Below are 24,771 nucleotides of genomic sequence, written 5' to 3' on the forward strand. Positions count from 1 at the left end.
GTCCCAAGACGCACAAGGAGTGTCTAGGGGTTTCTTGTTACCTGTCCCAGCGTCAGCCACAAAAGGCACATGCCTCCTAGAGCGCGTTCCTGCGGAACAGTTCTTTGATGGTCATACTTTCAAACACAACAGAAATATTTGGATAGAATCTGGCAGAGCGACCGAAAATGATGCCAGGGCGTGTACAAGTGGTAAAAAGATATTTTAGCCCAAGTGTTATAAAGTCCAAAGTGAAAATTGCGAAAGTGATGTTATTTGCCATTGAGGAAGAGCTAAAAAAGACTTATGATTCACAACTCACCCACATGCCAGTTTTAGTTCTATTTTGGAAACCTCTTAAACTAGACTCCTTCTCTAGTCACAAGGCCTCTTTTGCCTCATTCTGCCTGTCAAAGGATCATTTTAAACTGACACCAATATGGTGTTATTCCTACTCATGGATCGCCTATTGTACTGATTGAATTAAACCCGCTGCAAAGATTCAGCAAAACATTTTAAAATTTGGAGTCTCCTAATGTATTCGGGCCACCTTTGGATAAAACTCCTGGGCCACATAAACTTATCTTTTGGGGGGCTGTGAGGTTCCAAGGGGAACGGCGTTTCATTCTGAGGAAAGCTGTTGCCTTTGCCGCCATTAATGACTACAAGGCCTGACCTAGTTCAAAAGCTTTCAGGCGCTTGCTAACCGTGTGGTTTACAGCTGTGGTCCAGCCTACACCTGAAGCCTGAATTTATGTGTTATCGATACATCAGACACCGTCCTAATCCGGTTTGCATCGTCTTTATGTGGTTCACATGGTCCTGATGTGGTTCGAAACGTCCTGATGTGGTTCACAATTGTCCTAACATGCTTTGCGTTGCCCTGATGTGGTTCCCGCCACCCTAACGCGGTTCTCATCGCCCTAACGCGTTCCCGAGCCCAACTCTCCACAGCACCACGGGGGCAGGCACTTCAAAACAACCGCCCCCGAAACCCGTGCCGGGGCGGGGGGAAGGCTAAAGCCACTTGCCCACGCCGGGTTCGCAAACACAGGGCAACCAGCTGCCAACGCAGGGGTGAAGCACACGCACACCTCCCGCTGCCGCCGCCGCCACCAGCACCACCACCACCAGCACCACCACCCCCACCACCCCCACCACCCCCACCCCCGCCGCTCGGGACCGCCATTTCAGGGGGCTGGCTGCCCCGCCGTGCGGCCACAGGGAGACGGGGCCGGGCGGAGAGGGAGAAACGGGGAGCGGGGAGGGGGGGGAGAGGCGAGGCCTGCGCCCGCTGTTGCCATGGCAACAGGGCAGCCGGGCAGACGAGCCTGCGCCACCGGAAGCCGCCGGCCGCGCGGGAAGCGGAGGCGGTGCTGGCCGCTGGCGCAGGTACCCCCCGCGCTGCGGCGCACCGGCCCCGCCCCAAGCCCCGCCCTCCCCTCTAAACCCCACCCCCTCCCCACAAGCCACGCCTCCCTCCTCAAGCCCCGCCCCTCAACCGCGGCCGCCGCCGCCGCTGGGGGAGGCTCCGGGGGGGGCGCCGCGGCGGAGCCGGTGCCGTGTCCGCGCTCCGGTGCCCGGCCCCGCGGCTGCGCAGCGCCGCCTCGTCCCCGCCGCCGCCACCACACACCGCCACACAAACACCACCGCCCCGGGGCGGGCCGTGCCGCCGGGTGGATGCCCAGCGCCTGCCCGCCGCCGCCTGGCGCCTAGCGGGCACCGCCGGGGCGGGGACGCGGGGACGCCATGGGCTGCTGCAGCTCCGCCGCGCAGGTGAGAGCCTCGTCCCCCTGCCCCCTTGTCCCCGTGTTCCCCTTTACCCCGTCCCCCCCCCCCTTAACCCCATGCCGGCCCCTCGCTCTTCATTTATTTATTCCCCCCCCCCCCCGCCCTGCCCCTTTCCCGAGGCTCCGGGAGGGACCAGCCCCCCCCCCCCCCCCCCCCCCCCCCCACGGCCGTGTGCCCTGCCGAGCGCAGTTTCCCCTCGGCGGTGTCGCTTGTGGTCGCCGGATCCGGATCCCCCCCCCCTTCCCAGCTTCGAAGGGGGGGGAAAAGTCCGCCCGCTGTCCCAGATGACTCATCACAGGGATGACTTTTTGCAAGCCAGCCCTTCAGACGGGGGCTTTCTTCCTTTCCTTCTTGTTTGTTTGTTTATTTATTTATTTATTTATTTTTAACGAGGGCTCCGTCCTTCCCGTGCAAAACGCTGCAGAGAGCTGTCCGGTGGACGTCCTTCCCGCACGGCAACGCTGCAAAAGGCAGGCAATGAGCCTGTTGGGGGGTGGGGGGGGATAGGGATAAAAGGGGTCCGAGTTGCAGAGGGATTTCGTTCCCCCCAAATGCGAGGAGGGGATTTGGGAACTGTCAGGCCACTGCAGCAGCAGGCTGCCGGGGGGAGCCCGTGGGGTCGGTGCCGCGGAGGTCTGCTGGAAGCACGGCAGCAAACAGCTGTCAGGAGCGCCGCAAGTGAAGCCGGTGCAGACTTGGAGCACCGCGAGCGAGTTTGATGTTTGCAAGCGATGTTTTGAAGTCCTTTCCGACCTTGTTTTCCGCGATTTCCCACCCAGATTGCTTTTCGTGAGTGTTTAATAGGCCTGTTCTGGGTGTTCTTCGTCAATCCGAATTGCCGTGCCCTGTTCCGTTCTGCTCTTAAAGGAAAAAGCAGGCTTGTTTGTGGGCGACGCTACACCAAAAGCAGGAAAAATAGAGGATTAGATGTTTTCAGCGTCAGTCCTGTTCAGAGGTTTCATGTAACTGATCTTGTTTTCCAGTGAAATTTGCGCTCCCCTGCCAGATCTCATGATGTTAATAGTATGCTGCCGAACCTTTCATTTGCTTTCCCTGTGTGTGGCGAGATGTGGTACAGTAATTCACCTCAGCACCCCGTATATGTAACTGAGCTATAAACAGTGGTTGACTGTTTAATTCCTTAACCGTGAGCAATTGTGCATTTCCTCAGGAAATCCAAATCAAAAGGTGGTTGCTGAATATTTCACCAGCAACAGTTTCGTCTGGCATATTGTTTGCAGAAAGCGTTCTACCAATGGTACAACACTGCATTACAGTCTAACGTCTGTCTTCTCCTCCCTTTATCATTAACAATAGAGGTTGGCTTCCTCATCTAGCCTTGCCTTTTTATTTTCCCCTTTCCTTATTTCCTCTTAAGCTTTCCTTGGGCAGGGTTCCACCAGACGTTCCTTCATGTTGCCTCACTTCTTATTTCTACCTGTTTAGCTTCATCTTATTCTCTGATGTACAGTCATCACGATTCTTCACCCTCATTCCTTATGACTTTATCAAGTTGATTTCTCATTAAGTTTATTCTTCAGCTCCCTGGCCTGTTTGATCTTCATCTGCTAATCCTCATTTTTGCTTCTGAGAGAGGTGATTACTTCTGTTGTGACTTTGCCAGCCATTTTCTTGTTTAGTTACTGCATCTCCCAAGTCCTTTCTCATGACTGCCACCTCCTCATCTCATTTACGTTATTGCACGTACCTGTGACTCGTTGTTGAGCCAGGTGGATTTCTTTAATGTCTTCTTCCTGTCTTATATTTCATACTCAATTGTCTATTTTGTTTTTTCGATTCATTTCCCAGTTCCTTTAATTTGCAAGCTGTCAGGAGCTCTGCCGTAGGCGTTTTCCCGTATCTCTTTCCCTGCAGAATCTAAAGGTTTCCAAAAAAACACAATTGGAATTGGCATGTTTACCTTTGGATTCTTGTGTTTGCTTAAGCCTGGCCCCAAAGTCCCATTCATTCCATTTCAACTTCAAATGTGTGGGTTTTTACCTTTTCCTCGCATCATATTCCCTACCTGGTTTTTATTCTGAGCTACTGTCCTCCATCTGTAAAACTGACAGTCAGCTCTAGTCTGCTCTCCTTCTTTTCCAAACTCGTGGAACATGACATCTGAATCCGTTGTACATTCTTTCCTCTTGCTTCATACTAAGTTCTTCCAATGCTATTTGTGTGCTGAGCTGCAATTTACTTCATTAAGCTCTCCACATACTTCTTCTGGCCAAGTTCAAAGGCTTCCCCTCATTTCTTCCTCTCCCTGGCCTCTGTTGCTTTTGGTACTGCCAATAATTCTCTATGTCTTGATGTTGTATTCTTGCAGAGCTTCTGTGATACTGTCCTGTTGTTACCCTTCATTTGCAAATACATTCTGACTGTTATTTTCTCTTCCCTGCAGCTGTGTGTGCTTGTATTTCCAGTTGTTTTTTGTTTTTTTTCCTTGACAAATCAATTAAATGTTTGTGATCTGAATCATGCACTTGAAAAATATCTGCATGATTATTTAAAAACCCATGTTAAAAAAATCACGCTCTTAAAAGCACATGACAAGAATAGAGCATGGTTGCTGTATATCCCTAGATTTTTTTATGTATCATATTCTTTATGGAATCATAGAATGGTTTGGGTTGGAAGGGACCTTAAAGACCATCTAATTCCAACCCCCTGCCATTGGCAGGGACACCTCCCACCAGACCAGGCTGCCCAAAGCCCCATCCAGCCTGGCCTTGAGCACCTCCAGGGATGGGGCATCCACAGCTTCTCTGGGCAGCCTGTGCCAGTGCCTCACCACTCTCATAGTGAAGAATTTCTTCTTAATATCTAATCTAAATCTCCCCTCTTTTCGTTTAAAGCCCTTACCCCTTGTCCTATCACTACACCCCCTGACAAAAAGTCCCTCCCCAGCTTTCCCATAGGCCCCTTTTAGGTACTGGGAGGCCTCTGTAAGGTCAGCCTGGAGCCTTCTCTTCTGCAGGCCCCAACTCCCTCAGCCTGTCTTCATGGGAGAGCTGCTCCAGCCCTCTGATCATCCTCATGGCCTTCCTCTGAACTCGTTCTAATAGGTTTAGTTTCACTGAAGTAGAAAATTCAAGTCTGCAGTTGAGTAGCAATATTCTCTTTCCTGTCTTTCTGGTCTTCTCCTTCACCAGTGGTGTTTTCTGCTCTCATTGTGTTAGTCCATGATAAACTGGATTTGCAGAAGGTACTGTATGAGTTCGTCATTCCCATCTCATCATAATGTCAGGCTCTGCTGTAAATCTGTTTGACTGAAGTAATCCATACAGGTGTTTTTAAGCAAGCAACCTTTCTTTAATTGGGATTGTTCCACTGGTCTGGTTTATAGCACAGCTCCACAAAGTTAGCGTTGTTATATATGGAAGTCAGAAATTCATAGTTTATGAAGTGGAACAAGTTGTGGGAAGAAGTGGACCTTCTCAAACTACTTTTTGTTGGAGTAGTTGTGATACGGAATCTTTTCTCCATTCCTGCTCTTCTATAGATCAAGTGAAGAGGCTGACTGTAGTAGTTCCAAGGTATTTGCTTTGGCAGGCTGTTCTAGGACCACGTAAACTTATTGGGGTCTTGCTGTTTGCGTTGGGTCTGGGAAATAACTATATTGTTTTTTGTTACTGTTTTAACCTTTACATCTTTCTGTGCTACAAGCTTAATCCAAGATATTTGTGGAAGGAGCTTCAAATCTTGCTGGAAACTGGAGGTGCAAGTGAGGTGAACAAAGCACGTGTTATTGTTGGTGGTTTTATTGGTGGCCTTGGTCAAAAGAGCTTTCCATTGTAAAAGGAGGAGAAGACAGATCATCCATCAACTTTCCATTAAGCACCCGCTATCAAAGCATCACAGAATAAATGTAGAATTCTTAGCTTTTTAAGTATTTTCATAGTTCTGGTGACATTTAAGTCTCCTGTGAGGTGCGACGTATAATACCTATCATTAATTGCACTTCATCCATAGCTTTGTCAGAGGTTCTTGCCCTCAAATTTCTGCATATAAGGGGCACCAAACCATGCCTGTTTCATTGTGGACATGGATATGATGAAGGAAGAAGACCAGTTGAGTAACACTGTTGGCGGGCAGAAGCAGAATGAGTTGTGAGTTCTGCTTTCACCAGCTATAAGGTTTCGTTTCCCTTTCAACACCTTGACTCCAGATGAAGCCTCTGGCAAGCAGTATGAAGGATGAAGCATACAAGCAGGATTGAGAACAGAATAGATCAGGCACCTCATGGAGCTCTTTACTTTTTTTTTCTTTTTACTTTTTTTCTGTTGTATTTCTGGTCTGTGAGCTCCGCTCACTTCCTGTGAAGCATCAGGTGTATATGTTACAAATGCTGTCACAAGCAACTGTACAACGTGTGCGAATGATTCCTTTTGATCTTAGCACAGAAGGAAATATTTTAACTACAGAGCTACTTGTGAATACCCTTCTTCAAATTCATTGAGCGATGTTAGCTACTTTTGAAGTTTAGACTGTTTTTCAGCTGGGTCAGATCTTAAAAGTTGTAAGTAGCACATTACTTCCTTCTGCTTTGTGAGACAGGTAGCTCAGACTGGCTTTTTTTTTTTTTTTGGCACTTCAAAAATGAATTCGTGGATTAAGATCAAGCATGGAACATTGCATCCTTACAAGACAATTCTTCTGCAAAGTGAGAGTGATTTTAGAAAGGATTAATTATCTTGCATCGTTAATAGTAAATGTTAAATTAAAAGCTTATGTTACAGTAATCTAACTGGCATCTAGATTGCTGTCAGCGATCAGGCTTGTAGGTTGATAATCATAAGGGTGTATTCAGCATCGTGCAACTGTCAACTTTTATTTTTCGTAATGAAGAAATGACACCGTGGTTATGTGGGGAAGTTGTCAGCTGTCTTCATGCTGTTAATTCTAAAGGGGAGCTTTGCGCTAACTATGCATGCCTTTTTTCTCATAATTATAATTCTTGTTCATTTAAACTTCAGTGGTTTTGTTTGTGAAAATCAAAACTTGCAGAAAAAAGATAGAAACTGTGTTTTTTTTTTTTATTGTGTTTGAATCTTTCTCACTTGAGGAAGCTGGGCAGTTGTGTAAATCTTATGGTTTGCTTCTAAAAACCACTTGCACAGAGTGTTGCCAGATTAATTCTACCCATGGAGTAAACTGATTTGCAAATTTTTACCTGTAGAATCATGGAATATCCCGAGCTGGAAGGAACCCACAAGGATCATCAAGTCCAACTCCTGCTTGGACAACCCAAAAATCAAATCGTATGTTTGAATCAAACCGATATGTGATTTGAATGGAGAGCTTTTTTATGCATAACTTTCAGGGGACAAGTCTGTGTTGGTGAATAAATTAGAGGGCTCTTCTAAGTCTTCCAATCACTTTAAACTTTTACAGATTTATGAAGTAAATACATCTCATTGCATTTAATGGCCTCTTATCCCTAGACTGTCCCCCTCTTTTTTTTTTTTTTTTAAGTCTTTTAGGTAAGCAAATTTGTAATGTGGAATGAAAGTGTATGGTTGTACACAAACAACCTCAAGAATGTTTTAAGTAGAGCAAAGAGTTAAAATTCAAAACCTTTCTTTTTGAAGTTCAGCTTTCCAGTCTTAAGATTAATTTTCTCTGCTTTAGTATAATTTCAGTGCCCAGTGTGCAATGCACTGCAAGAACGGGAGATGATTGCAGCATATAGGAAGGCTGAGATTCTGTCCTGTCTGTTACATGACAGTTTCTAGCTGTAGCTGTTTTAACCAGTAATAGTGCTAGAATAAAGTGGAGCATCGTGGCAAAAAGAATGCAGTAACTTACGCCTGATACCCTCTCTTAATAAATGTGATATAGTTAAGCAGCTGTTTACAACACAAATGAACTCTGGACTGGTTTTTCATTGGAACCACTGTTGCTGTTCTCCAGATGCATTATTTGACTGAGGAAGGGAATTCTGAATACCCTACTGAGGTCTGTAGAAACAAAACAGGAAACCCATTAAAGTGTTTTGTTCAAGGTCATTATCATCGTGTCCTGGGAATGCTTTTTCAGGCTCCCCCTAGTTTGTTATGAAGAACTGCAAAATAATTGCCTATGTACAAGGAAGTGTGCTTATGTGATAAAGTGCTAGATACATTATTTCCCTTTTTATTCTCCCTCCACTCTTTCTTCCATAAATCATTTAGAGCCTTCTTAGCATTAGTTCTTATTAGTCTAATGCTTTCTAAATGTCTTCAGGCTCTGTCTGCCCTCTTACTGTAATCCTGAGTGGTTTTTGTTCTTGTTATGCTAGAATTTTGGACCTGTTAAGTCAGGATTTTTCACTGAGGAAGCTGTGTAAGCTCTAGGTTTTCCTGATCTCCATTAGAGGAAACTGGTGCTGCTGATATCCTTTAGATATGGTTGGATATGCATATTGGCTTCTCCATTTCCATTATAGCTCAGTCTTTCAGCTTTTGTATGCAGTGATGTGGAATAATATAGGTGGCCAGCGTATGCAAGAGTTGGTTCCTAGTGTTCAGTGTAGTGTCACATTTTTTTTTCAGGATCATGTTTGTGTTGACATGTGCTAATATGAGCCCTCTAAATTCACAGAACCCTCTGCCCAGTAGGCCTTTGCCTTTGAACCATAGGATGCTCTTCTGTAACGACTGCAAATGCAATACAAAAATACACGATTTTATGATTTTCTGTTGACAGCTCTGTTTGAATTTGGGATGCATTTTGAAAGAATACTTAGCAAACTGCTATCAGTGCCTCTAGTATATGGTAACATCATTTTTCACAACAGTATTCTACAGGCCATGAGCTCTTAAAAAGTTGTGTTGGTTTTGGTCTTGAATTCTAGCTTTAGACAGTTCAGAAAGGAGAAAGTTCTTTTAGTGCAAATTACTCACAGACGGAGAGAGTGCACAGAAACAGGGGCAGCATTTTCTGAGCATTTTCTTTGTAATGTCCTTATTTTTACATGGAGCCCCACTCGTGGGGGCTTCTACTGTGTTTTTTTCTTCTGTTGCTAATGTCATGTTGTGGCAAAGCTAGCTTGTTTGGAAGCAAAGGGTGTGCTGTAGCTGGACAAAATTTTACTAGTCCAAAGTGTGAAGAAAAAAATTGTAATTTGGGACTTAGTCTCATAATAAGAATAAAATCTGAGGATCTGCTTGATTGATGTACACATAGAAAATTCAGCATGGATGAACTAACTTTTTAGGTGTAAAATATCATCAAACATGTTTCTTTTTATTGATAATCATCAATAAAACTATGGAAATAGGAAACATTCATTGAAATGTATGTTTTAATCATCTGAAAAATATTTGTCATATTTGTGAAGTGTTCTTATTTATTACCGCTTTCAAATAAGTGCTTAACTATGTGTAATGAAGAGAAGAAACAAGAAATAAATACTCTGAGGGTGAAAAACTGAGCTTTTATCTCCAGATGGCCTTATTTCTTCAAAATATCAGCAGGTGTGCTGATCGTGTTGGCTCTTTTTTAAACAGCTGTGTTATGTTGCAAGATAAATACTTAAGTTGTAGACCATGATGGAAGTGATGTCACAAAGGGAATTTTAGAAGCAGTGTTAAATAAGACTGAAATGATGTGCTAGCTGATATACAACACAGCATATGTCAGATTCGTAAGTGAAGTCTTCAAGTACGAATTTTCAGTGTAAACATCTTGATATTGCACCATCACTAATATTCTAAGTGCTGTCTTATGTACTTTCTATTTCATTTACGTTATGTTGAAAACTCATATTGTGTGGGGTGTATGGGATCATTAACAAAGTAGCAGGTGCGGAAACACTGAATTGGAGAAGCACAGTATAAGTTCATTACGTTTTGGTCAATAACTTTGAAGTAGTATCACACGTTCTGAACCCTTTTTCTTTTCCTAGCAGGAGCTCAGAGCTTTGTACTTCAAAGAGCAGATACATCTTCTTGGTGGACAAGGTCTCGGGGAATGGCTGGTGATGTGGAGCCATTAGGCAGATAAGCACATGGGTGCCAAAAGTTCAGCTAGCATCTATTTTGCAGTATAGTGAAAAATAAAGCATTTTGGAATGAGATTAAAGGAGACATTCCACAAAAATGGGCATTAAGCACCACCGTGACTTGCATATTCTGTAATACAGTCCCTTTTGGAATGGCCCGGAGGTGTTTGTGTTGACTTGCTGTCTGGAGAACGGTATCATTGTGGAGGGTGCGTTGATAGAACACGTTTATTACCAAAAAATAATATTTTATTTTAGAGATAATTGCCACTTGTGGCTGTGTATGCACCTTCTGTAACACAGTAACATGCTCTTTTGCCCCTGGAAGTGGGAGGCCTACTCTCAGTTCTGTAAGTCTAGGGGAATCCAAAACTCCTCTCCACCACCTGGGGAATGCTGTATCGGCAGGCCTTTTGGAGTGGGAGCCACACAAACAGGGGTAGACCCAGAATTTTTTCATTTGTGTGCTTATGGTGGTGTTTTTGTTGATAAAGTGTGGAAGTCTGGTTTTGCTGGTACACGGTCCTACTCTAGTAATGGAGGAGTACCAACAAATAGTTGTGTGATAAATCGGTTGTAACGGGAACCTGTGGGAACTACCAGAATCCACGTTAAGCTGTAGTGTGGCCTGCAGCATGCTGCTGTTAGGTATTTTATCTGAACGCTTTTAAGTAATGGTCAGGAAATCTGTAGTCAATGTTGAGCATTTTAACCAGTTCTGGGGTTCCTTTAATAAACGGTAAGATAGTTGATGAAATTGTGTGCTGCAGATAGTTTGAACACTCCAAGACTTTGCTTTTGCAATGCACATTCATCACAAGAAAATTTTATGTAGAGAGCTAATTTACTTGAGATGGTTCTTTTCTCTCGGAAGTTTGTGTATGTGGTTCCCCACATATGCGAGCGTTTTTATTTTTTAGGAACTGAATCATCCAATCTTCAAAGTAATACAAGAGCCTAAAATAATTATAGGCTTCATTCCCCCTAGTGGTAACAAACACCAGCCTTCATATTGGAATTGCTGGGGACTCCAGGCTCAGTTTGTTATTTGTGAAGGCTTTAGAAAATGACCATATTTTTTCCTTTGCTCTCACTATGAATCCTTTTGTGCTGTACCGTAACAGGTTAGAAGCTGTCTAATGCTTTTGTTTGCAAAAGTGAAATGATTTGCTAGACCTTAATTTCACATTCAGATGTTTTACATACTTGCTCATACACAGCCAATTTAGTAGAAAATGACTGATCTGCAGACAAATCCTCTGTTTTTCATGAAGTAGTTTCTGACTCATGATGTTTTTACTGGGACACACTTCTACACCTGTAACTGGTAACACGTGTTTTAACAACGTTGTGGTCAAAACACAATTCAGGTACAGCATACTGGTCGTCTTGTTCACTGCAGCTTAACATTCATCATGAAGGGAGAGAAGTGACTGGATACTTCACTTACGTCAAAATGATGCTGCTGCTTATGGGATGGGAGGACTCTTTCTTGGTTTTGGCCTCCAAGCATAATCTACAGACATCCTGAGCTATTAATGGAGTCAGGACTCATCTCCCCTTCCTCTTGAGGTTCTAGAATTAGGATCTGTTCAGAGAAGTGGAAGAAGTTGTATTAGGACAATGTACAACGTGTTGCTCGTTCTTGTAAGCAGATGGATAGTGTAGAAAGGTGTGCCATACCTTGGACACAAAAGTGCCATGCTCTCTGGTAAACTAGACAATTACATTCTTGCAGTGATTTTTTGTCAACTAGTAAATCATGTTTCTTCTTTTACATAGGTGGCATGCATCACAGTAAATGAAAGCATGTGAATGGGACTATTTTTTAGCTCATAAAGAGATGTAAAATGATTAAAGAACCATCTCTTTAAATGATTGTTAGGAAGCACTGAAAAATGTTTCAAGAACTTTTTTTTTTTTCTTGTAGTGTGGGGACGTTTCCATAACGTGAACTTGTAGTTTTAAACTTAGCTTGCTGGACACCTTCTGTACATGACACATTTTTGGTAGCAACCTCTTTAACCTGTCTTGACTGTTTCTGAAGGAGAACTCAGGAGTGGGCGATGCCTCATGCGCCATTTTGTGCCATGCACAGTGCAGCAATGGGCTCAGCAATTCTGGAACATTAAACTTGCGCTGTAGGTGAAGAATGACTACATCTGTACTCACCGTGCAATTCAAATAATCTGAGTGCTCTTCATGGAATTGGTTGAACCTCAGGTACTTCATCAGAACCAGTGTTCCTTGCAGGAAATTTGGCTCTGCAGGACTTAATGGCAGTTTGCCACACAAGATCCTCGTCAAGATGAGTATCTTTTTTTTGCCTCAAAGCACTGTGTATAAATTTTATGTGTGTTCTGTGGCTGTTTATCTCCCGTGTAGATAGATACATAGCTACACAGTCATTACTGAATTCCTTGATTTACAAACACAAACATGGTTTCCAACAGCAGTCATTTCCTGCAGTGAGCTAGAGTTGCACATACTCTGAATCCAGATGCTACAGAAAAGTGATAAAGCAACAGGGAATTTGAAACGGATGAAGTTAGATGAAGGTGGTTCTTAGACTGGGGTTTTGTCTTTGGCATCTTTAAATGCCATGTCACTAATAATGTCCCTGAGGATTTTTAAAAGTCCAATAAAAACTATCCTTTCATTTAGAAAGGAAAAAAAAAAGGAAATACTTACAACCCAATAATTTTAAGTTGAAAAACCCAGAATTTTCAGTACCCCCTTAGCATTATTGGAAGCGGTTAGAAAGGATAACAATATTCCAAATTTTTATATAGTGACTCTCTGCAGAGCAATAAAAATACTAAATGAATTATAGCTATTTGAAAAGTTCATGTATGTGATCCTTTTGCAATAATTTAGACAGTTGGTAATTTATGTTTAAATAACAGCTTTGGAACAAATTGAACACATTTCATTCCTTCAGAAAAATACTTTTTCTCTCCCAAGTAAGTCTTAAAATTGTTGACCCAGCTTCAGCCAGCTTGCCAGTGGTAGCTAATTTGGCAGTGTTGGTTAATTCAAAGCTATTATAGTCCTGTGAATTAATGAAAGATTGAGGTCAAACTGTTGCTGCAGAGAAAGGGGCTGTAACAAGAGCCATTATTCTTAGATATCAGAAATCCTGAACAAGAAAAGAAAAAAAAAGTGTGTGTGTGGGGGGGGAACAAAATAAGGAATTGTTTCTACTGCTGGAAGCACAACGATAACAACCTTCACTGTGTGTTACATACAAGAGGAACTGATGTAGTACTGTGTAGAAAGTGCAAGGGAAGTCAAACGTAACTAGTTCCATGCCTTCCGGAACTACTGATTTTTTTTAAGCTAGTTTCTGTGCTTTAAAAAAAAAAAAGTATGTCACCTTCAAAAAACAGAAGTCACAGACACCGTTTTGAGGAACAAACTGGAGTTCGGCTATTCGTGTGTAGCAGTGTTTGTAATCAGCAACCCAACAACAGTTCTGTGGAAGCTGTATTTTAAATGTTATTAACTTTCCTAATTTGATATCAACATCCTTCTAGGGGAAAAATCTCTGTAAAGGGTGCGCAGTTGTTGTCGTCACTGAGATACTTGAAACTTGGAAGGTGGATGTGATAGAGGAGGGAGACTAGGGGCCAGAAGAGGAGGTCTAAGAAATTGAGTGCGTGTTGTTTACGAGAGTGGAAAGATGGATTTATTTTGTGAATTTATCCAGTCTTTAAGGAAAGGTCTAACAATTACTGAATGTGAATGGTGAAAGCAGTGGTGTGGTTTTTGTACACGAGACGTGTGTCTGTCATTAATGTAACCCAACAAAAGTTTCAGAAGAGCGGTAAAATCAGTCCAGTCTGATTTGGTCGGAAAAAGTCACATCATTAAAGCAAGGAGTGAGCTGCTAAGGGAACTGGGCCAACTGCTGAAGTGCCTGAGAATGCTAGGATCTAAAATCCTGTATAAATCCAGGCCTGATTGTTTAGAGAGATGAGTCAAAATGCCTTGTCTTGTATTCAGTATTGAATAGAAAAATAAGTGGCCATTTTGAAGTGTAGGAAATGTGAAAGCTTATTCTCGATGCCTGCAAATGGGTAGCTGGTTGTTTTGCAGCATCTTCATGTTTTACTAGAACTGGGTTAAAGGTGAAAGAAAACTAAAAGAAAATTGGTTGCTTTCTAAGAAGGAATGTCAAAATGTTTTGTGTACATGTGTTTTAAAATGATTTCTTGTCTGTCTTATCTTCTGTTATTTTTGTCTTCGAGTGGAACTGAATTAAACCAAATGCTGAAGTAGAAGAATAATAGGTCACTATGTTTTATCTGACATGAGTTACAAGTAGAACTAATGAATAATTTGTTCGTGGTTTTGGTTTTGGGTCTTCCAGGAGCTCTGAGGACCTGCACTGGGGAGCCCTCTCTTGAACCAGAATAGCCTATCTCACAACTGATAACTCATGAAGTTTGATTTTGCTTACTATGGACATTGCTTTAAAATGTTGTCTTTGTATGGCTTTGTTAACACTGTGTTTGGTAGTCTTGGAATTAGACTGGTTTTGGAAGATTGCTCTTCCTCATGATTTATGTATCTTGGTATCTTCCTATGGGGTTTTGATGGAACTCCTTTCATCCTGGGTCTTTTCTGAGGTTTGTTTTTGGATGAAAAAACGTGAGAGTTTTTTCCCTTTCTTTTCTTCCCTTTTTCTTTTTTTTTTTTGACCTTAACTACCCTGTCTTTAACTAAGCTGTCTGTATTCTCATAACCTATGCTAAGCAGAGTAGTTCTGTACTTTTCAGTTGCTATGTTAAACCTGCTAGCTAAAATAACCTAGAATCTTACCACTCCATGTCCTCTTCAAGCAGTGGGTATATTTAGGATTTCTTCCTCCTGCCTTTCGCATGGGATGCAACTTCCTCTCTAGATGGCAAATTCTGTCGTTATCCTGATCCTGTTCACATCTTTGCTACTTAACCACAGGCTTGATTACCCATATATATATATATATATATATATATATATATATAAAATCCTGCAGATGTTCTTTACTTGGCTTCCTGGTTCAGTCATGTTACTCCCAAATTGCCCATTAAACACACAAATGTCTCATGCAAAGAAAGTCTTTGATGCCTAATTTTTATGATACAAACATCTTCTGTGCTGTTTTTTTTTTTTCTTTCTTCAGACCTTGTCAGGGAAGTTAATGTCCTGGGCATCTATTATAGCTTTTTTTTCTTCATGATTCTTTGTATTCTCTGTAATTTCTAGTATCTGTATTCTTTGCCTGATAGGCCCCATTTTTACACTTTTCATGTGCACTTACATTTGTGTTGCACTCTGGTTGGACAGATGAGTGCTTCTATGGTAGCCTCAAGTACAGTGATTACAATGATTACACACTCATTTGGATTCTTAAGTAAATAACTCTTAACCTCTAAAATCAGCACTGAATAGCTGTTACGGTCAGGCAAATGTTCCCAACTTGCACGTTTATCTTGGAGAGCGCTCTGTTGCATACAGCACTCTGAAAATGCTCCTGATCCTCTGTCATAGTGGTGTGCAGGTAGCATAGCATAAATTATGAAAGCTCTGTTTGAAGAGGAAAAAAAAATAAGTCAAATTATTTTTAATTAAAAATATTTTTCCTCTATTTAACTTTATTGCATTGTCAAATGTTGAAGAGTCTTAATCTGACTAGAGGAAAGGTGGAAATCCATTAAGAATTGCAGGCAAAGCACGTCTAGTAAAATTTTGATGGGATTTCATTTAAAATGGAGACGGAGCATGGTCTCCAGATGGAAGAACAAACAACACTTGTTAGAGTTTGTGTTGAACATAGGTTGACAATTTCTGTTGCCCAATCATGAATATCAATCAATGTCCGAGTAAATATCTATGTGTGTGAGGGGAGTTGCCACTGGAGAGACCTAGACACCAGCATCAAAGATGAAGATTAAGGGTTGTAAAGCAATGGAAGAAGATTCAGTGAAGATCCAGAGTACAAGGAAGCAACTGAAAAGGAAATAGCGAACAGATACTGGCAGCTAGCTTGTGTTGTGCCAACCTCAGGAAAGAAGAGAGGAGAGCCTAGTGGAGAAGGACACTGTTCTGAAGATGTCATTTCTCATTATGTTAGTCTGATGCGTGGTTAAATTGCCAGCTGATAAGTATCTAGTGCCTTTTGAGTTGTCTCCAATGGCAAATTTCTTACTTAAAATACCTTCCTTAATGCTTTTTTCCTTTTTTTTTTTTTTTTTTTTTAGTAGAAACTAATGTTTTGGAGTCAAATAAAGACTGCTGACACAGACTAAATTCTTCTGTGTGACTTTTTACCTACATGTTATGCCAGGGCTTTCCAAGTTTTCTTGTTGAAGTAAAAATTGTAGTCCAGTTAGTAAATGAAATGGGTTAGTTACGGTAACTGTGACTAGTCAGACAACCTAAATTGCCAGAGGATGTCCAGTGGCTTTTAAAAATCCTATTAAAAGATTTTGTTTGCAGATGGTTCAGAGCGGATAAAACAAACAAAAAAACACCGTGCCATCCTGTCCATCTTAGTGTGCTGCCTCTTTTGTCAAGGGCAGCTTACTCTTAGGTGGAGCTAGAGCTGAAGTTTTTCTCTGCTGTTTGTAAATAAAAGTAAATCTCTAAAATATCCAGGGTTCTTGGAGTGGATTTAGGAATATGAAGCTTTACATATTTTATGCAATTCTATTTATGCTAATTAAAACAATATAAATGTCACAATCTTGCTGTAAATGTTAAGTGTGAATAGTGTGTTAGTTCTAAGTGTGAACTCGCCAGGATCAGAAGACAGTTTTATTGAATGAGTGTAGTAGAGTGCATAATGTGACCTTTTAGCACCTCTCGCTAGTGATTATTGAGTAAAACAGAAAGAAGTTTGGCTGTTCAGAACTTGGTGAATTTATGCAATGTGAATTAACAATATAAACACATATATCTGCCAGTGGAGCTTCCTTAACATAAGATGGCAAAAATAGGACGGAATTCCCACATGAAAAGCCAGACTGTTCAGAAAACTACTTTTTGATATATTGTGCATGCAGGATTTCTTTTATATGATATGCAGTTTGTAGTTTTCTAATGGTATTATTTGTAAAGATTGCTTTGTACTTGTGAATTAACAAAAAACAAACAAAAAGTCATGAATACCAAAAAACACTTGCTCGCATCACAAAAGTTACATGCTACAGCTTCTTAATTAATTAATTAATTAAACTCTGCAAAAATACTGGAGATAGAATGGTTGGATGAAATGTCAACAGCATTTGTTTTGATTCAGTATTGATATTTACTGCCCTGTCAACTAAGTCTTGAAGATGCTTCAGAGTCTTGGGAGGAAAAGAAGTCTAAAATTTGAATAGCTAACCCGTTTTGAATCTTTTTCTGATGAGAGCTGTTGTGTATGCTCCCTTCCTCAATCTCCTTTTCTTCCGAAGTGAGTGTTTTTCAGGTCTTGATAGAAATGTGTGAACAGTAAGTACTTGAGAATTAACTGAAAAAGGTTGTCTGTGCAACTATGTACTTTTAAAAGTAGCTATAATTAATATTACCATTCTAATATCCACGTTTTAATATGGTGGCTAGTTTTGTGCTACAGCCTGTGTTCATTCTTTTTTGTAGAAATGGTTCTTTTCTTGAAGTATTGTTTTTTTAAAGCTGTATTGCCTAGACAGCAAAATGACTATTCTTTTCGTCTAGACAGCAAAAAGACTTCATTTTAGTGGTGTGTACACACCTATTTTACCTCATGAGCAGCAAACAATTTGAATTGCTTACAACTGCCTTTTTATTTGCTATATTGCAAAGATTAAACAGCTCTCAACATCATTGAGTGTTTCAACCTTTTAATACAACACTTTCCTTTATGACACCTGGGCAATACTGACTAGGGATTTCTTTGCTGAAGTGTTATGCTCAGCTGCCTCTTGACAGATAGAAAAAATGTTCCTTTAACAGCAATGTATTATATCTTTTCTGTATGTGTTATACTTGTTAAACCTGCCACTAGTGTTTTCAAACTCGAGAGTTTTTGAAAAGTTTAACCTTTTATCCTTTGTGGAAATCAAACTGTTGGAAAGTGGGTGTGGAAAACTACAATAGCAAATACTGCTGATTCCATGCCATTAGCATCTCTTTCCAGTGAATAAAAAAAAAAGTGAAAGGAACCTATTTCTTGGATAAAGAACTGTAAATTCCTGGATAAATTACCTGTTTCTTGGGTAAATAATTCTTTGTCAATCTACCTTCCAATGGAGGCACTTGGTTTGGAGTCTTTCATGAGCCTTACTCTTAAGTTTTTTGACCAAGCTGCTTCAGTTTTATAAGAGCTGAAAGATAACTCCCGCTGTACATTAATGCCCCAGAGAATTATTTGCTGCCTTGTTTCTGTTGAGAATAGGAGGCACTTAAATAAATGTTGTTAACCCCATTTCTCTCTTCTCACACAAGAGCTCCAAGCGAGAGTGGAAGCCTCTGGAGGACCACAGCTGCACAGATGTACCATGGCTGCTCTTGTTCATCCTCTTCTGCGTAGGAATGGTGAGTAAAGCTCAAAGGGTTCAATAAATGTTATGTAGTTGGTGAGTTTGCATTCATTTGAAGGCGGTTTTAAAAATCTTTATCCAGTAACTTATTTACTGGGTAAGGTCAGCAGGATATACTGTCATGGGAGCTGTGAGCTGTAGAACAGAAATGGGTCATACACACAGATGAAAAGCCTTTGATAGGGATTCAGAGTTAGTTGTTCGTGCCAGTTCTTGCTCCAGCTCCCTTTCCCCTGAAACTCCAGTTTCATTTGTATGTGATTTTCAGCACTTTGAGGTGTCACTTGACTCATGTTCCTTGTGGAACTGAGGATGTCCTGGAAATAATACTTTTGAGCCTGGTAAACAGTTCAGTGAATTACTGTATGCTTTTTGCTGAGAAAAAAAGATTGAGTATCCAACAGTTGACTATTTTCTTCTTGGAGGCTTACTAGAAGCACCGACTACTAACAACCATATTTCTAATGGTATGGTGTTTTAATCTGAGTTGTCCTATGTGTTGAAACCCTCATCTTGCTCAAGGCAACTTCACAACTCTGTGCACTTTATATTAAAAGATAAACAAATCTCCAAGAGCTGCAGATTGCTGAAAACTGAAAATCACAGATTCACAGAACAGCTGAAGTTGGAAGGGACCTCTGGAAGTGATCTGGTCCAATCCCCATGCTGGAGCAGGGCCACCTACAGCAGGCTGTGCAGGACCTTGTCCAGGTGGCGCAAGCTGTTACGATGTCTTTTTATCTTGTGTTGTTTCACGGACCTATGTATTCTGTTCTTCTTAAACACAGAATATCACTGTCTTGTATTGCTGCATTTTATACAGTAGCTTATCTGGAATTTCTTATTTCTAATTTTCCTTAGCTATCTGGTATTTCTGAAAGCTGTCAGCTTTCTCTTTTTGCAGTCCCTTAGTCTCTGGTCTTTGGAATTCTTAATCCATTGACTAATGTTTTTGTTTTCTTTTTTTTTATTTTCCGGAAATGTTTGTCATTGGCTGTGCTTGAAATGCAAAGATGACAGTTTTTTCTTTAAACTATACAAATTATGTCATCACTGTAACGTGGATATCTTAAAATCTTTAAAAGCACGGTATTTCCTGACAAACGAGCTAGCAGCTTTTGTTGTGGTTGTTTTTCTTCTGCCTGTGGTGTTCATGCTCTCTGGTTACTCAGTCTATATCCACTTGCTCCACCAGTCATAAATTAGCCTGCTGTGGGTTAGCGCCCCAGATTTTCCTGTCTAAGCAATATAGTATACAGAACAATTATCCAATTGGGTCAAATAACCTGTAAGTTAGTGTTCTAGGGGAATGTTCACCTGAAGAGTCAGGTACCATGATGGGCTGGGAGGTCATCTTCACATTATCATAACTTAGATTAGATGTGGGAGGAATTACGTAATTTCCCTTACTGTGTGTGTAGGGAAAAAAAATATGAACCAGCCAAGAGCCTGAGTTTTGTTGCGTGTAAAATGCATGCGAGTAAGTCCTTTATAGAACAGCAAGAGATCGAGAAAGTTGAGAGAGAGTGCTGGAAATCAGCTTTAATTACTATTTGTGATGATAGCCATTTGCTGACTTTGCCCTTGTTCTCACTTTGAGTATTAAGTCTGTAAGTGCATTAGTGCATTGGCAAGGGAAGGATAATGACCAGCTTGCTGTTGTCTGGGGTTTCTCTACAATGATAGCCTGTCCATCATAAAGATCACTCTTGTATCTTTAGACCTCTAAAACCACCCACATTTTAACTGTTAAATGCAGATTTCATTACCTGTTGTCATCAAGTGTGTATGATCCTGTTGCTCCACACATGTCTCAGATGGTTTCTCAAATCTTAGCTTGCCTCATCTATAAAAACAGTTCATTGGTCGTAGTGGAGCAAACCTATGGTTCACTTTTCCCCTGTCAGTGACATTGCGAGACAGCTCGCGATTCTTTTGGAAACAGTCTCCTGTTCACATCATCACTGCCTTGATCCTGATTTTGCCAGTGTAGGAACTCTGAACATTCACAGCAAGACCCGCCTGATTTGGCGTATTTCTCATGTTGCTTCGTGTGCCGTTTTGCATTCTCTTGCACTTTACCTCCTTCTTTCCTGCATTTGAATCTGGCTTTTGGAACAGTTGGTGCCTTCACCTGGCCATTTTCTTCTTTTGCTTTAGAGCAAAAAGATTTCCTTAAAATGAACTTATGTCAGATAAACCTTGTCATTCTAGCTCATCTTGAAAGCACTAGATTTGAAGGAAGAACAAATCTTGAAGTAAGAAAATCAGGACGGTCTGGAGTCTTCTAAGACACATAATAACCCTTGAAAACTCCAGCTCTTTTTTTTACTGACCGCCCTTGGCCTCCCTTCTGTTTCATGCACCACTTGAAGAGAATATTATGACTCTCATAAAAACAACTACAAGATTTTTAACTCCGCTTGTATTATGTACAGTGTTAGATACTTGAGTCTTCTTTTTGCCTTGTACTTTGTTTTATAATTGCACAGTAGTTCTCTGTGGATTCTCCTTGTCTTTCTGTCTTTGATCTGAAAGGGTTTTTAAAGAAGCTGTGCTTAGAAACAAGTGAATTAAACTCAATTTTTCCAGCTGTCAAAGAGAATATTACTAACTTTTTTTTTTTCTCCCAGGGTTTTATCTGTGGCTTTTCAATAGCTACAGGAGCAGCTGCAAGACTGCTTTCAGGCTATGACAGTTATGGAAATATCTGTGGACAGAAAAATGTCAAGGTGGAGGGAATAGTCAACAGTGGTCTGGACCTCACACAGAAGAAGTGAGTATGTGATTCAGTTGCTTAAATCTGTAAACCAGGAAATGCAAAACCTTTCTTCCTTTGAAAGTGGTTTCCAATAAAACGTGAAAAGGAATATCCTTTTTTCCTACTGGTCCTTCTCCACTGTTCTCACCTGGAGAACAACAATCTTTTATAACATCCATCAAAAGTACTTTGAAAGTGTATGTTGACAGAAGTGTAACGTGAACATAGCTAATTCATTGAGAGATGTCCTATTCTTAGCATTCACTTAATGTGGGATATTGTAGCAGATCACTGGAGAGTTGTCTTTTTTAGGGTTTTAAGTGTAATATAAGAGTTCTCAGATTTGAGAGTAGGCCTATGACATGTATATAGAAATGGTTTGACTTCTGACGTCCTATGATTCATTTCTGCCATTGAGTTTAGGGGAAACCAGGATATATCTGACACATTAAAATGAGACTTTAAAACTTTAAACCTTGGATTGTAAGTAGGATGCATAAAAGGTGCTCGTGGAGAAAATGCACAAAGCTTTTAATCAACGCTCAACTTTTAGTAAGCAGAGTCATGGGGAAACACACTTAGAGGTCAGAACCAGCAAAGGTATTTTCTGTCTATTGAGAGAAAAAAAAATCTTACTACAGTTGTAGTGCTAGAGCTGAGCAACAAGAATTCTGTCTGGAGTGAGGGCCCAAAAACCTAGTGAATGTCTGTTGAGGTCTGCCTGCTCAGAATGCATCTGTACAATTTGTGTAATGTTAGAAAGTAAGCTATTCAGTCTAACCTTAGAATAGTAGTATTAATTGTTATAAAATATGTCTCGTTCACTATTTGATTACATCAAAGAGCTAAAAATTACTCAATTTATGAGAATGATACTCTTTTACTTCACACTTCACTTTCAGATTAGCAGAAAATCCTCTATTTTGGGGGATTATTTTGGAAATATTTCTAATATATGCTGATTTTGAGTTGCCATAATGAAGATTTCTAAATAGCTGATTGTAGTGGGTGTGGCTGGGATGGAGTTAGCTTTCCCTGCAGCGGCCCATGCAGTGCTGTGCTCTGCACCTGTAGCTAGAGCAGCATCAGCGTCACTCCAGCGTGTTGTCATCACCGAGCGGTGCTGGCACAGCACCAAGACTCCCTCCATATCCCTCAAAGCCAGCGGGCTGGGGGTGGGCAAGAGGTGGGGAGGGGACATCCCCAGGGCAGCTGACCTAAACGGAACAAAGGGATATTCCTTCCATACGGTGTGGTGTCACACTCAGCAATAAAAGGTGGGGAAGGGGAAGGAGAGGGTTGGCTCTCATCGTGAAAATGTCTGTCCTCCCAGGCAACTGCTCCACGCATTGAGGCCCTGCTTCCTGGGACGTGGCCAAACACTGCTTGTTGATCGGAAGTAGAGAATTTGTTTTTCTTCCCTCTGTGCTTCTGTGTAGCCTTTTTTTTTTTTTCTTCTCTACCTTTTCTTTTGAGGAGGGGGAGTTGAGAGAGCGCTTGTGGTGGAGTTCAGCTGCCCAGCTGAGTAAAACCACCACGCTGGTTTAAGATTTAATGTTGCTAGGTATTTGGTGTGATATCAGGAAAATTTAAATTAAATAAAACAGCGTGAACATTTTTACATATTTATTCTGTCAAAAGAATCATTTTTTAATCTAATCGCAGCTTTTAGGAGGGTTAAAAAGCTTAAAAGTAATGCACAAAAAAATTCCTACTGTACTCTATAAATATTTTAGTGCTTTCTAAAGTCATGTATATCAGTACAAAATTGTCATTCCTGTGTTGTGAAAGATGATACAAAGTTCAAAATTATCAACATAAACATCTTTACCTTTAGAAAGAAATGATGTCTCTCTTGGTGTGAGAAGGTGGAGAAACTCAGGCACCGTATTGAAACACACCAAATAATAGTGTAATAGTCTCCCTAGAATATGTATGTCACAGAAATTAGGCCATCGTGAATATAAACGTCTAGCACTGCTAAGTGATTTTCACCTTGTAAAGTCAATGATTGAAAGATCGCAAATAGAAATTGAGAAAAATTTAAATGCAGTTAACATACAGAGCTTGCTGATTGTCAAGCCAAAGTCTTAGTAAGGTTCAAAAGTATATTTTTTGAAAAATGGTATCGTGGCTTGAAGCATGACTGAAGTGGGTACACTTACATGGGATATCATTGTCACTGGTAAGAGTGAGAGAAAGTCTTCTAGAAAGGCAGATTATTCTATAACTGTTCACAGTGAAATGTCTGGTACAGTCAAGGGTACCCAGCTTTGGTAGAGGCCAGTTCTTATGTAAGCAAGTGATCCGTCTCACTCTCAGTGGCTTTTTATTTTTTTTAGAAGAAACTATCTGCTTTGCATCTGTGTCTAGCAGATGGAGTTCCTGCAGTGTCTGAGGTGCAGTTCATTGGAATATTTCATGCTATTTTATAGGAGTAGTTTTCAGACATATGTAGAAATAAAGTCTTCTTACTGCTCCTTTCTATTTCAGTTTGTGAAGAGAAAGGATGGGCTTTAAGCTCTACAAATGTGATTTTCGAAACATAAAGTTATACTCATTTCATTCTGCTTGCGGAGTAATTCTGTCTTCATTTCTGAGTCCAAGGCAGAAAAGCTAAATCATCTGTAAAAACAGCATTTCATTCCTTGTAAATGACAGCAACCCATAAAGATTGTAATGAGGAAGTGAAATGTGGCCTGCATGGAAATGAAAATCTGGGTGGCAAGGGTAAGGAGCAAGAGTCCTCACAATAGTATGATCTGATCAGTGTACATCAGTTACGTTGACACCAGTGAGGTGAAATGTTGGGAAGGAGGTTTTTACAACATGATCTTGTCAACAAAGAGTGAATCAAGCATCTTTTTATTTTAGAAAGAAAATACAGCTTTAATAGACCGTGCTCAAGGGTAAGACACAGGATGATAGACCAGCCCTAGTTTAATGAATTCTCATTAAGCCTGCCTGCTTTAAATAAACTTCTTGCTTTTCAGGTTTTGGCAATTATGATGGGGTTAAAAATGTCCATAAATGATGTCCATAGTAGCCAAATATTCAGTCTTATTTTTGATCAGTAGTATTTTGCTGCTTGGGCAGAATCCAGTTAGTGCTATTCCTCCAAGTACAAGATGATGTTCATATGCTGCCATGGAGAATAGTTAGGGTGGTTTTCTGCCTTAATAAATGCCTTTGACTCAGGAAAAGGGTTGATTTTTAGCTAGTAAGAAAGCCCAGATAGAGCTTGCAGCATGCATGATGCATGCAGAGAATTTGGTTGAAAGAAACTGTATATGCCCTACATGTCATTTGTTTAGATTGGTTGTGATCATTTAATTCACTTCTCCATTATAGCAATAAGATGCTTGTAAATCACAGTAAATGGTTGTTCTGTAAAGTACTCATTTGCCTATAAAGAGATGCCCTGAGAGCTGACAGAAAATCAATGACACAAATATAAGAACGTACACGGTACCTGAAGGTAAGATAGGCTTATGTGGTGGTTTTACCTTTCTGGGCAGCTAAAATCCCACTCCAACTGCTCCCTCACTCTTCCACCTCAATGAAAAGCGGGGAGAAAATACAATGGGAAGGGCTCAAGGGTTGTGATAAGGACAGGGAGATCACTCACCGTTATCATCATGGGCAAAACAAACACACCACAGGAAGATTAGTGTAATTTATTGCCCATCACTAGCAGAATAGAA

At 40.9% G+C, this 24,771-nt stretch overlaps 1 protein-coding gene across 2 annotated transcripts in view; it reads left to right on the forward strand.

Moving 5' to 3' along the window:
• Positions 1-1,465: 1,465 nt before the first annotated feature.
• SLC44A1 (solute carrier family 44 member 1) overlaps positions 1,466-24,771 on the forward strand; it is a 67,614-nt gene continuing 44,308 nt past the window's right edge. The window contains exons 1-3 of one of the 2 annotated variants that reach the window (XM_083818948.1): positions 1,466-1,755; positions 18,212-18,301; positions 20,940-21,082. In XM_083818948.1, coding sequence (XP_083675074.1) covers positions 1,729-1,755; positions 18,212-18,301; positions 20,940-21,082 — 260 coding nt within the window. In that variant the 5' untranslated portion in view covers positions 1,466-1,728. The remainder of the gene's footprint in view (positions 1,756-18,211; positions 18,302-20,939; positions 21,083-24,771) is intronic. The other variant, XM_083818949.1, reaches the window with a different exon arrangement.

The sequence above is a fragment of the Anser anser genome (genome assembly GCF_964211835.1).
Source record: "Anser anser genome assembly, chromosome: Z".
Taxonomy (NCBI): Eukaryota; Metazoa; Chordata; class Aves; order Anseriformes; family Anatidae; genus Anser; species Anser anser.